Source organism: Eptatretus burgeri, chromosome 4 (assembly GCF_056783735.1).
Source record: "Eptatretus burgeri isolate ZD-2024b chromosome 4, Ebu_testis_v1, whole genome shotgun sequence".
NCBI lineage: Eukaryota > Metazoa > Chordata > Myxini > Myxiniformes > Myxinidae > Eptatretus > Eptatretus burgeri.
The window spans coordinates 51026471-51038970 of record NC_140964.1 but is presented as its reverse complement, the minus strand read 5'-3'; the positions used below and the strand labels follow the sequence as shown (position 1 = coordinate 51038970).

General features: G+C 46.4%; 1 protein-coding gene across 3 annotated transcripts in view; it reads left to right on the top strand.

Annotated features, from left to right (window-relative positions):
* The window catches only part of LOC147028043 (tomoregulin-1-like), a 181207-nt gene that overhangs the window by 76706 nt on the left and 92001 nt on the right, over window positions 1-12500 (top strand). For all 3 annotated transcript variants that reach the window (XM_085878009.1, XM_085878008.1, XM_085878007.1), the window contains one exon: window positions 6292-6421. In XM_085878009.1, the coding sequence (XP_085734135.1) occupies window positions 6292-6421 (130 nt within the window). The remainder of the gene's footprint in view (window positions 1-6291; window positions 6422-12500) is intronic.

Below are 12500 nucleotides of genomic sequence, written 5' to 3'. Positions count from 1 at the left end.
TTTCCCTTAAAACATTGTCACAAGGCATATTACTCAAACTGAAAAAGCAGCTAACTCTTTCATTCAGTTTTTGGTTTTTTTAGCCATTGAATAGATGTATTTGTGAGTCGTTCACAGTACGATTCGGTTACAAATTGAATCCACAGAGCCCAGTTCCTGAAATGACCCCATGCAGGAAGATGGCACAGTTTATTCCATAGATTCAAAAGACTTTGATGCCTATTGTGTTTCTTTTATGAGAATTCGTTAGGGTTAATTCGTAATTATTTGGATTTGATTTGATTTGATATTCTGTACTCCTTGCATAGGCATTGGTACTGCTGAAAGTTTCTTGGCAAGGGTTAAACTGGGTGATTTGCCATTGCCTTCCCAATGTTTTTGTCCGGCGTATATCCTTTAAACGCTGGGCATCAAACAAGGAAGCAACACGTAGAAACCAGACCCATTGTTTTTTTTTAGATCTTTGGTATGATTTGGTCTCGACTCAGAGCAGATTCTGTAACCATTAGCCCACCGTGTCTGGTTTAATGTAACGACAATAGTTGTAAATTTATTCAAGGTTACGCATGCCAGTCCCTCCGCATCCTCCACCTAATAATTGAGAAACGCACTTATAAATAATTTGTGTGATGACGTCTAATATTAGGAGATAAACAGTGATCAAAAATAATCATGGTGTCATGAATATTGTCGTGTCCAGTAGGTTTGCCCCTACCTGGACGGATGGCCAAACGATTCCCCTTGTAGGCTTGTAGCCGAGATTCTTGGAGATTATGGCACGTGCGTGGGAAAGAAACAGCGGCAAGGATGGAGCAGATAGAAGCACAGCACATGGGGGTTTATCTCGAACCCATGACAGATAGACAGACGTAAACAACTTAAATAAATACGGGGTTTAATAAAAATGAATCAAATATTTACAATGGTAATAAGTCAAAACGGAATAATAATGAGACGGAACGAGAGGTAAAACGAAGTATAATTTTGAGGCACCTTCACGCAGCCTCAAATACAGACAAGGGGACAAATAAACAAAGAAAATAATCTCTCATTTATCCCGGCACTTATCTCTGTGTGCCCAGGGATGAGTTTCGGTCGCTTGAAGGTCACCAAACCGCTTCATCGCTGTGAAGAAAAATGCGCCCCAAATGGCGCCAAGCCACTCTCTCTGGGCGGGAAACTACAGGAGGCAAATCTGGCGGTGATACTCAACTCCATGGCTCAGAAACCACTGTGCAACTTGATTCGTCGATCGCACTTGCCGACATCGCTGCTTTGCACAATGGCGCCGTCACTTCCCCCGATGGCACACCATGAGGCTTCGAGGCTGGTCCCACAGAATCCAGCCAACAGTCAATGGCCAGCGTCTTGCTCCACCACGTGAGCCAATTTGCCTCAGCACGAACACAAGAATCATGCCGTCTCCTTCACCGTGTCGAGGGAAAGCTAGCCGTAATGCTCTTTCCTTCCAACCACCGTCCTGCCTCTCTCGCTTCGATCCCACTCCGAGCCTTTGTCTCGACTGCCTTCTTGTCGCTCAACGCGAGACTTTCTGACTAACCTCACTCTCCTCTGTCTCACTCCGAACCTTCGTCTTGACTGCCTTCTCGTCACCCAACACGCGACTCTCTGACTGCGGTTCTCCTTTGTGTCCCTCTTCGAACTTAACTCCCTGCCTTCTCGTCGCCCAACCGAGACTCTCTGACTGCCCTCACTCTTTGTGTCCCGTGATGGACCTCACTTTTTCTCCTCTTTGACATCACGCCCATCAATCATCAACTCCGGGGGGCGTGGTTTCGCCAGCTGTCACCCCTGGAGGCGGTGCTTACTGCCTGCTTGGATGCGCAGCTCGGATGTCGTTGTTTTAAGGACATGATTCCCCCTTTTTATCGCCGGTCTTGAAATGCAAAAACATAGGAAAAGGTCACAGGGGGCACTCACATACTGGCGAAAATTATGCGTAATCCCTATCTAATTAACACCGCACCCTCCTCCCTCCTTTCCCCCACCGGTGTGGTGACAAGTAACACTTAAGCTCACAGTTTCCCTACTTAATTTACATCGAGATGTCTCCTACTCGTCCACGGACCAAGCAACTCCATACAATCCTATCTTTCCTATGAAATTCCTCCATCTACCCCCACAACCATAACAATATTTCACCAAAGTAAATTGTGTTTTTAATAAAAGCTTCGAAGAATCTTTTGAATTCTCAGTAATATAACTATCATATGGTGTACAGTACATTGTTATTGCCAACAGAGACTCCGAATGACATCGATTGTTGCCACGTATGATACAAATGGTTATTTCCTTGGGGGGCAAGCGATGGGGATGGGGAGGGCCATGACTAGTTGGCATACTCAGCATCGTACGCATAATTTCTCACATTGTGCCCATTCACTATTGTATATCCTTCAAGCAAATTGAAAAGTACAAAACTTTAACAATTTTTATCACTCTCAAAAACAGTTTGTAATTGTCATTCGTCAGACTGTTTGGCTTGTGATTATACAGGAGTAAATTAATTGAGATAGGACTACATTTTATTTATCTGTGGTTATTGTTCAAGTAGGCCTTGGATGAAACTTGCAGGTGATGAGGAATCGAAACTGTGCTGTGACGTGACGTGACGTGACGTGACGCGTTGGCCTACTGTTATATGAGATACTGTGCCCTGTGGTTCCCCGAGTTGCTGTCATGTTGTGGTCCATCGTACTATGCTATTCTGTGCTAACTCATATCATACTATCCTGCGCCTTATTCTGCTGTGACGTGACGTGATTTGCCATGCGCTGTTGTCCTTTGCTTTTTTTTTTCGTTGTTTTGTGCCACGCTGTCCTTTGCTTTGCTACACTATGCCCTGCGCTCTGCTGTGCTGTTCCGTGCCATGCTCTTGCTGTGCTGTAGCATGCTGTGATGCACTGTTACACAATACCATGCAACGCTGTACATGCAACACCATGCTGCTCCATGCTGTGTTGTGACTCTCTCCTGTGCTGTGCGGTGTCATGCCGCGACGTGTTGTGTGGCTGTGATATCTCTTTGGCATAGCAAGCAGACTGGCTGTTGCTGCACATCAGGCTGAATTAAAAATGAAAAAGGGCCTCAGTGTGCAGATCCCACCTGAAACATGTGAAATTTGTCGTAAAGTGAGGAAAGGTGTTGAAAGAGATCTCTTCCAAAGCATCAGGACTTCACGAACTCTCGGCATCGGGACAGCACAGCAGCACCACAAAAAATTATTGTTCCATAATCGTAAGCAGAGTGTCAACGTGTTGAGATAATTAGGCTGCAAAGCTATTCAACTTATTTCATCATTTCCAAAAAAAAAAACCAAGCATGAGGGGCAGCCAGCTCGTATTAGCTGCAAGTTGAATTGATGGCGAGATAAAAGTGGACTTTTCTTGACGACGTGAGCATTTTGAGCATTTTTTTCAAGCTTGAAGATTGGAACACTTGGAAAGGCCTTTTAAAAATTTATCAGGCCTATGGTGGGCCTCTACATAGATCGCACACACAGTACAAAGACGTAAAGTAGACATCGGTGGGCTTTTACACAAATTACAAGGATGTTAGTAGACAATGGGCAAATACACGGCGTTCATTGGATTTCAACTTGGGTTCCAACAAGCATCATGAGACATTCATGGGAATTCATGGGAATGAGACATTCATGGGAAACAAGCATCATGAGACATTCATGGGCTCAGATGGGAATGCAAAATGGGCCAACCTGATGATGTCATAATCGAGGACTTTTAGGTGTTATACAATGGTCACGTAATATGGAATCGCTATTGGCTGTAAGAAGCATACTACCTGACTTCCTAATTTGCAAAACCTCTTCTGCAGTTTTGCCAGGCTGAGTTATGTATGTAGGGTCTTCTTATTCCGTTTGTACCTGATGTTGGCTCAATGGTTAGGGTGGTGGCTTGGAATCCTCTGATCCTGAGTTCAAACCCCACTCCACTGTTGAATTCATACCAGGTGGGGTTGACTCTGCCTGTCATCCTTCCGAGGTCGGCAAAATGAGTGCCAGCATGCTGGTATACTGTGTCGGAGTGGCGACCCCTCCAGGATTGTGTCCAATAGCCAAGGAGACTGCTTAGGCAGCACCAACGCTCTGCATGGAGTATGGTCCTGATGGATGGATTCCGTTTGCAGCACATGGCTCCAGGTAGCATCATTTGTTGAGGCACACCTGTAAGTGAGAGCAGGAATTTGGAATTTCGGCAGGATTTTTATTTTATTTTTTTGGGAATACACTGTCGAGGCTCGTATGAGAGCTAGCACACAAAATGTACAACAAAGGGAGCAGGAGACAGGAGGGACAGGAGAGGGAAGGAAAAAAAAAGTGGGGAACAGAGACATGAGCAGATCTGTGGAAGGGAGAGGGATGGGGTGGGGTACACAGGGTAAACAAGATGGACACCACAGGGACTTTCAGGTCATTACATGACAGGAACTTTCAGGAAGGAAAGCAGGGCATTTTGAAGGAGTTGGGTTTGGAGTGGATTAGCGGGGGTAGAAAAGATCATGGTTTTGGATGGGGGAAGATGAGAGGTGGTGGTGAACAGCTGTTTTGTAGACGTGGAGGGAAGAATGGGATTGAAGAGAGTGTAGGAGTTTGCTCTAAATGTGGGAAAAAGGAATGAAAGAGTGGAGGTGAGCAGTGATTCTTAATTTTTTTAGTTTTACCAAAAGGGGGTTGCTGGCGGACCTTGAGCACCCTGCGGGAATATGGGGGGAGGGACATATTTTATACAGAGTGGGGGGGAGGAGGGGGTGAGACCAGAGAGGAGACGATAGAAGACAGAAATCCCGCAAACATTCCTGCGGTGAGAGAGTGAGAGGTTCAAAGACTCAGCCTCATCGTGGGAGATACCAATGATCGTAAACGCCTTGGTTTCCACTGAGAAAGTTGAGAGGCAGGAGCACCAGCCCAGAGGGGACAGCAGTGCTCCATCAGGCTGCGGGCGAAAGCTTTGTATGTGGTTAGGAGCTCAAACGTGCCAATACAAGGAAGGACTTGGCACGACGGAGGATGCCCAGTCGACGACTGGCTTGGGAGGCCAGCTTGGAAATGTGGCTATCCCAGGAAATATCATGGCAGATAGTGAGACCCAGACACCTGAATGAAACGACTTCTTCAGGAGGATTGTTGAAAAAGTAGATGGGGCAGGGGGGAGGGGGTGAAGGGGTTCCAGACGGTCCTTTCAGAGAGACATAGTGAGAGTGTGAGATTTGTCAGGATTGAAAGACACGTTCCACGTGTTGGACCAGCTTGTGATTTTATCCAGATCTGCAGAGAGTGAAGAGGCTGCTGCTTGCCGATCTGCGGGATGACAGATGGTACGACAGAGGAGTGGAATCATCAGCAAAGAGATAATGAGGATTTTCCAGAGAGTCAGAGAGATAATTGACGATCCCAGTGATAACTCACGTACACTTCACAAAGGACACCATGGGATCTTTGACATCCACCAGTGGTAATGCGAGCAGATGGGGCACCAACCACAACATCAAACCGAGGGACAGTGCACCCAGTGATGCAACACCCTGCCTGTGAAGCACCAGGATGATAGTTTATAGCCAAGTCGAGATTCAAAACCAGGTGAGACATTTCAGTGGTGAGGGCAGGTACCTCTAGACTGTCGTGCCAGCCAAATAACTTCATGAAGACCTCTGTTCCACAGCATGTGGTTTTACTCAGGTTGTTTTGACCACAGTTGATGTCAATTGCTGTTTAACTTGCAAAGGGAAGATGACATCTTCACATAAAGTTTCAGCATTGAACTTATTCTTGCATTTCATACGACATAAAGTCCATCCCTCTACAACACAATACAAGTTCCACCCTATCCTTTAACCATATTCAAAGACGGAGTTGTTGAAAAGCTTTCATCCTCCACCACTCCTCCCGCCCCCCTCACCTCCCTGTAAAGGTCAATATATTGTTATATATGTCAAAACACACATACATTCGTGTGTCTCATCGTTTTACCCACTTGGCTGCCCACCTGAGGTCCACCATCGGTGAAACTATCCATTTGGCAAATTAAAGCATCTGGAATGGTGGATCCATGCCAACCCCAAGGTGTATTGGTGAATGCTAATTCATCGTGTGCTTGGACGTACAGTTTGACTTCGGATGAAGCAGTTGTGCTGAATGGATTCTTATTCAAATATGAGGGAGCGATTTGAGGGAGATGGGAAGAAAAATGCAAATGTAAAGTTTTTTTTGTTGTTGTTGAGATTTTCATGAAAAAAACTATTTTCCACCTGCAGTGTCCGGATGATTACAAACCCGTGTGTGGATCGAGTGGAGACACATTTCAGAATGAGTGCTTCATGCGTCTGATGGAGTGCAGGGAACAGCTGGACATCCACGTGGTGACTGACGGTCCATGCTATGCCGGTAAGTTTCGCACTCACGAGGGCTGGATGGACCATTTGTTTAATAATGCCAAACCTGAACAAGCAAGTGTAATTTTTCCAGCTTGGACAATGCCTGAATCCTGAGTGTATAATCTCTGTCTACACATTCCATGAAACTCCAGGGGTTCTACAGACGGAAGCACATTGTGCCTCCCCGGGCATGTCTCCGGGTTAGGGTTACACGGCCGTAAACACGAAGCAATTTCATACATTCAGCCAGGATGCCTTTCTGCAAAACCATTAGAATTCATCCAATCATTTTCACATATTATAGGCTACTAGGTCACTTGTCGAAAATTGTTTCTGCAGTCTAGGCCACCACGGTCCATTTTCCTCATTCATCCAGGAACGCATGGAAAGGTAACGGGGGTCTTGTTTGCGTGGAACCTTTACGGTTGGTTAAAAGCATACAGGTGGCGTTGTCGTGAATACATACTCGTGTATTATGCTCTATACATGGCACCGGTCCTGTGGAAGCAGTTCCTTGACAATCCTAGAAGGGTCACTATACTCTGACAAATGATACTCGGCTGACAGTGCAGGAATTTGGAATTTGTTCAGGGTGCCAGAGGTAGCTCACCTACTCTTCGTGAAGGACACAGTGAGATCGCTAGCATCCACCGACTAACTCCGGCAGACGGGACACCCGGTTTCGCATCCGTCCGAGGGACACCCCCTGAAAACGAAACATCAGGATGACAGTTCACATCTGGATCAGGATTCAGACCCAGGCTAGACAGTTTCGAGGCAAGTGTGCATACCTCTTAGGCAATCCTGCCACCACTAGAGTGAATAACTTCAAAATAACATTTCCTTTTTTTGCTTGGAAACGGTCTATCTCGTCATCCCGAATATTCCAAATAGCAGTTTTGAACGCGCTCTCTCTAATTTGTTGCACTGTATGTCTCGGAAGCATTGCTGTTGAACGAATCATTTTCGGATCATGTGCCTGGCAATAAAATCCGCGCATTCCGAGGAAAGGTTTTACGTTTCAGAGCATCCCAGTTGTTTCCAAAACATCACTAATTTCCTGCTTGACCACAGTCATTTTCCATCCTTGGTTGCGTAAACTTTGTGGAATCAATACCCGATATGATAATGGGCTAAGCTCAGCAAAAAATAATAATAATAATTATAATAATAATAAGGAAAACAAATCAGCAGTGGATCAGAAACACTACATGCTATGGAGTGTATTACTATGACGTCAAACTTATTAAATTTAATCGAGTGAAACTGGGAGCCGAAAGGACATCAAACGTCCGTTTGCCACTGCTGTGGGGGAGTCTGCAGACTCGATCTTAAATACAATGGGCATCACTGTATCCACATCTTATACGTGCGACGTGAATTTGATGCATTCCTTGAGATTGTGTTTCAAATGTGTAAAGCAGATGTATCTGCAGGAACGTGGTGCCTTCCACACACTGAACGTTAGCAGTCGCACAAATATGCCTCTCTTAGCTCCGCATCAGAGTCTCCAAAGCCTCATCATGCCCGAGCTTTGCTCCATGGACGGCACAACCGCTCGGGTGGCCGAGGATATGAAAACTCATTTCTTGACAAGATGCAGGTCGATAACTGGGACCCGTTCGGAATAGCAATGGTGTACTGGTGTTGGGTCCTCAATGCTGTTACATCAATTCGCCAAGAGGTTCATCGTTTTTGGGTTATTTTCCATGTTGCTGCATCTCCACTACCTCTTTGGAACGGCTGCAACAAATCTCACCTTCGGCCGGTGAACTTTTTCGCCGCAACTCTTTCTCCAACGTTCGGGGTGGCAGCGATATCTCTCCAACTCTACATGGAAGGCACGACGAGATCTTTAACGTCCACCAATTATTGCTGACAGATGGGTCACCCGGCTTAAATTCCGTCCGAGGGAGGGCGCACTTTGTGATGCGACGCCCTGCTTGCGAAGCAACAATTTATAGTTGGTTCGGATATTGAAGCCGGACTAGAGAGTTCAAAGATAAGTGTGCCATCCTGTTGGGCTCGTTCTTGGAATCCTGGCGTTCAGTTTCATAAATGGGCAGATACGGTACTTCCCAAGGGATATGAATCATGAATGCATTCTATCGGGGACCGGGATTTCATAATCATTCAGTTTTATTTGAATTCACTGATTATTCTTGATTTAACCCCGAAATATATTGGCATCACAAGTTCATTTCCATGTTGACAAAAAAAAAATATCCGGGGATTTTCACCGATTCGATGTTTGTTAAAGTTTGTACTCATAAAAGTGGTGCTTTGAACAGATTCGATGCACGTACCGCTGGTTTAATGCAGAATTATACTGTATTCATGTTACTGATGAGGTGACACAAGTCCACAAATATTTTTCTTCATTTTTGACTCCAATAATTGTGAAAATTTATGAATTATATCTGGTTGTTACAATTTACACTCAATATAACTTATGATTTTCCAAATCATTCATCTGTCCCTCTTCCTGCACTTCCAAATCCATCATCTGTACCTCTTCCTTCTCTTCCAAATCCATCATCTGGACCTCCTCCTTCTCTTCCAAATCCATCATCTGGACCTCCTCCTTCTCTTCCAAATCCATCATCTGGACCTCTTCCTTCTCTTCCAAATCCATCATCTGGACCTCTTCCTTCTCTTCCAAATCCATCATCTGGACCTCTTCCTTCTCTTCCAAAACCATCATCTGGACCTCTTCCTTCTCTTCCAAATCCATCATCTGGACCTCTTCCTTCTCTTCCAAATACATCATCTGGACCTCCTCCTTCTCTTCCAAATCCATCATCTGGACCTCCTCCTTCGCTTCCAAATCCATCATCTGGACCTCTTCCTTCTCTTCCAAATCCATCATCTGGACCTCTTCCTTCTCTTCCAAATCCAACATCTGTCCCTCTTCCTTCTCTTCCACGTCCACCATTTGTACCTCTTCGCTCTCTTCTGAATCCATCATCTGTTTCTCTTCATGTACTTCCAAATCCACCATTTATACCTCTTCCAACACTTCCAAATCCACCATTTATATCTCCTCCAACACTTCCAAATCCACCATTTCTACGTTTTCAAAGGGCGGAGGAGCTCCTTGTGAGCCAACGGCCATCCATATCTAGTGCCCAACTGTGTCTGCGGACGTCCTCCTGCAGTTGAGTTACTTATTTTTTTCGGAGGGTGGTGGCAGGATTTGCACTCCGGCCACCGTGAAACCCTTCATTCTGCAAAACGTACTGAAAGCACAAAGAAATCTGAAAACCTACCCCGTGGGAGTACCTCCTGTGCAGCTGCCCTCCGCAGGGCAGCTCACCAGATGACAGGATTGGGGCAAAGCCTTTGGGACCCCCACACTTTGCTGATAGGAGAAAAACCACAAGATAACCTTACCGGGTCAGATTGTGGTAGTGTGTGTCGGGGTGGTGCTGAGGTGTCGTCCACTAGAGGGTAGTCTTCTTGGGTTAACCTGAGGTGGTCCCTTCGGGTGGGTGCCTGAAATGTCCTCTACCTAAGAGAGAATGATGACCTGTCTCTGTTATCATCTGAGCTCAAGCGGTTAAACCTCGGTATTTCAGCACTCTCTGAGGTTCGGATACCGGATAGTGGCGAGATCATGGAGAGATCACACCTACTATTGGTCTGGTCGCTCTGATGGTTACCATGCCCAAGGAGTTGATGTTGCTGTGTCCAATAAGGTGACTCCAATGATAATTGAGGTAACACCGGTCAACGAGCGTATTATGAGACGAAGGATTCGTCACTCCTTAGGTGTCGTTTCCCTGGTCTCTGTTTATGCTCCGACTGAGGTGAGTGATCTCACCGTGAAGGATGCATTCTATGCCACGCTCGAGTCTGTGGTTGATCAGTGCCCCGAGGCGAGACACTCTTCCAGTCTTGGGGGATTTCAATGCATCGACTGGAACTGCTAAGGATGGTTATGAGGCGTGTGTTTGTCCCCATGGGTCTGGAAATGTGAACCCAATAGCACTAAGTTCCTTGACTTTGCAAGAAGTCATGAACATAGGGTGGCTCGTTCATGGAATCAACGCCCACAAGCTCATCGCTGGACTTGGTATTCCAACACTGGTGGTGTGGCAAAGGAGATTGACCATGTCCTCATTGTAGCAACTCTAAAGTGGCAGCTTAATTCCAGGAGAATGGGACCGTCCCAGCCTAGGCTGGATGTTGGCAAGCTGAAGGATCAGAGGGTAGTTGAGGAGTTTGTGAACAGGCTGAGTGGAGATTTGGGGGGTATGGGTGCCTTGGAGGTCCGGAAGAGTTGTGGAGTGCCTTCAAGACCACCGTCCTTGATGTTACCAGTTCATGTAATGGAACTCACCGTAGGGAGAAGAAGAATTTTGTCTCTCAAAGGACACTGGATACCATTGACCAGAGTCGCAGGGCTCGGCTTAATGGCAGAGCTGAGCTGTTCAGCGCGTTGAGGCGTAAAACTGTACATGCGTTATGGGTGGACAAGGAGCTTTTGTGTGAGGAATCTGTGAGGGGATAGAACATCACCTGTGCTGAAGTGGTTCTCATCCTGCTTACAGGGGAATTTGTGCATTGTGTTCCTCCAAGCCCATTGCTCGATGTACTGCAGTTGGAGCAGAGAGTGGTAGGCTCTTGACAGAGGAGTCTGAAGTGAAGGCCCGCTGGGCCGGTTACTTTGAGCGGCTGTACCAGGATGATCCACCAGCTGTTGAGTTGGATGTCAGGGGTGTTCCTATCCCAACTGCTGACCCTCCAATCAACTGTGGTCCACCTTCATTTGTGGAAACACAGGCTGCGGTGAACCGGTTGAAATGGGGTAAAGGTCCTATGGTCTGCGGCATCCATGCTGAACTTCTCAAGGCTGGTGGAAATGCTGCACTCGTGTCGTTGCATGCAGTTTTGTGTTCTGCCTGGAACACAGGCATCATCCCAACTGACTGGAAGAGGGGCCTTGTTGTCCTTCTCTGGAAAGGGAAGGGTGATCGCCAGTACTGCAACAACTACCGATGGGGGACGCTGCTCTCCGTTCTGGGCAAGGTCTTTACTTGGATAATTCTTGATAGGGTTCGCCACCATCTGCTTGAGCACTAGTGCCCAGAGCAGTGAGGCTTTACACCAAAGAGGTCAACGATTGACCGTATCCTTCCTCTTTGGGTCGTCACCGAACACAGATGAGAGTTTCGGCAAGGGCTGCTTTCAGCCGATGTTGATCTCTGTAAAGCGTTTGATGCAGTGAATGGCGGTGCCCTCTAGAGGATTCCTGATCATCGTGGGGTGCCACCAAAACTGATCGATCTGATGTCTGAACTATACTCTGGCTCTGAGAGTGCTCTTTGATGTGGTGGTGCCATCTCTGACTTATTTGCAGTTGTTACTGTAGTTCATCAGGGGTGTATCCTGGCTTCCACACTTTTCAGCACTTGTATGGACTGGATTCTGGGGAGGATGTCGGAGAGATCAAGCTGTGCTACATCATCTGGGAATGTCAAGATCTCTGACCTTGATTTCGCAGATTATGCAGTCATCTTTGCAGAAACTCTGGATATTCTTCTGGGGGCCCTCAAGGTGCTGATTGAAGAGTCGGATACACTGGAACTATGGGTTTCCTGTGTCAAAACTAAGATCCATGCTTTCAATGACATCTTTGATGCTGCTATCTTGTCAAGCTTTTTGTGGTGAGGAATTGAGGTCAATGAGAGATTGATTTCCCTTGGCGGTGATATATTCATTTTTCTGCTTGCTGTGAGCCAGAGGTAAATCGACATCTGGGTCGTGCCTGGGGAGTCATGGATTCACTGGACCATGGGGTGTGGCACTGCTGTTACCTGTGTGGGAGGAGGAAAATTCGAGTCTTCATGTCCTTGGTGTTTCTAGTCTTGCTCTGCGGATGTGAGACTTGGACTCTGACCTGGGATCTGAGATGGACACTTAATTCCTTTGGTACCAGGTCTCTTCAGAAAATCCTTGGCTATCGCTGATCGGACTTTGTATCCAACAACGAATAGGTATAAATCCATCATATTATACCTCTTCCTTCTCCTAAATCCATCATCTGCACCTCATATCAATATGCCTCACGATCTATCACCCATACG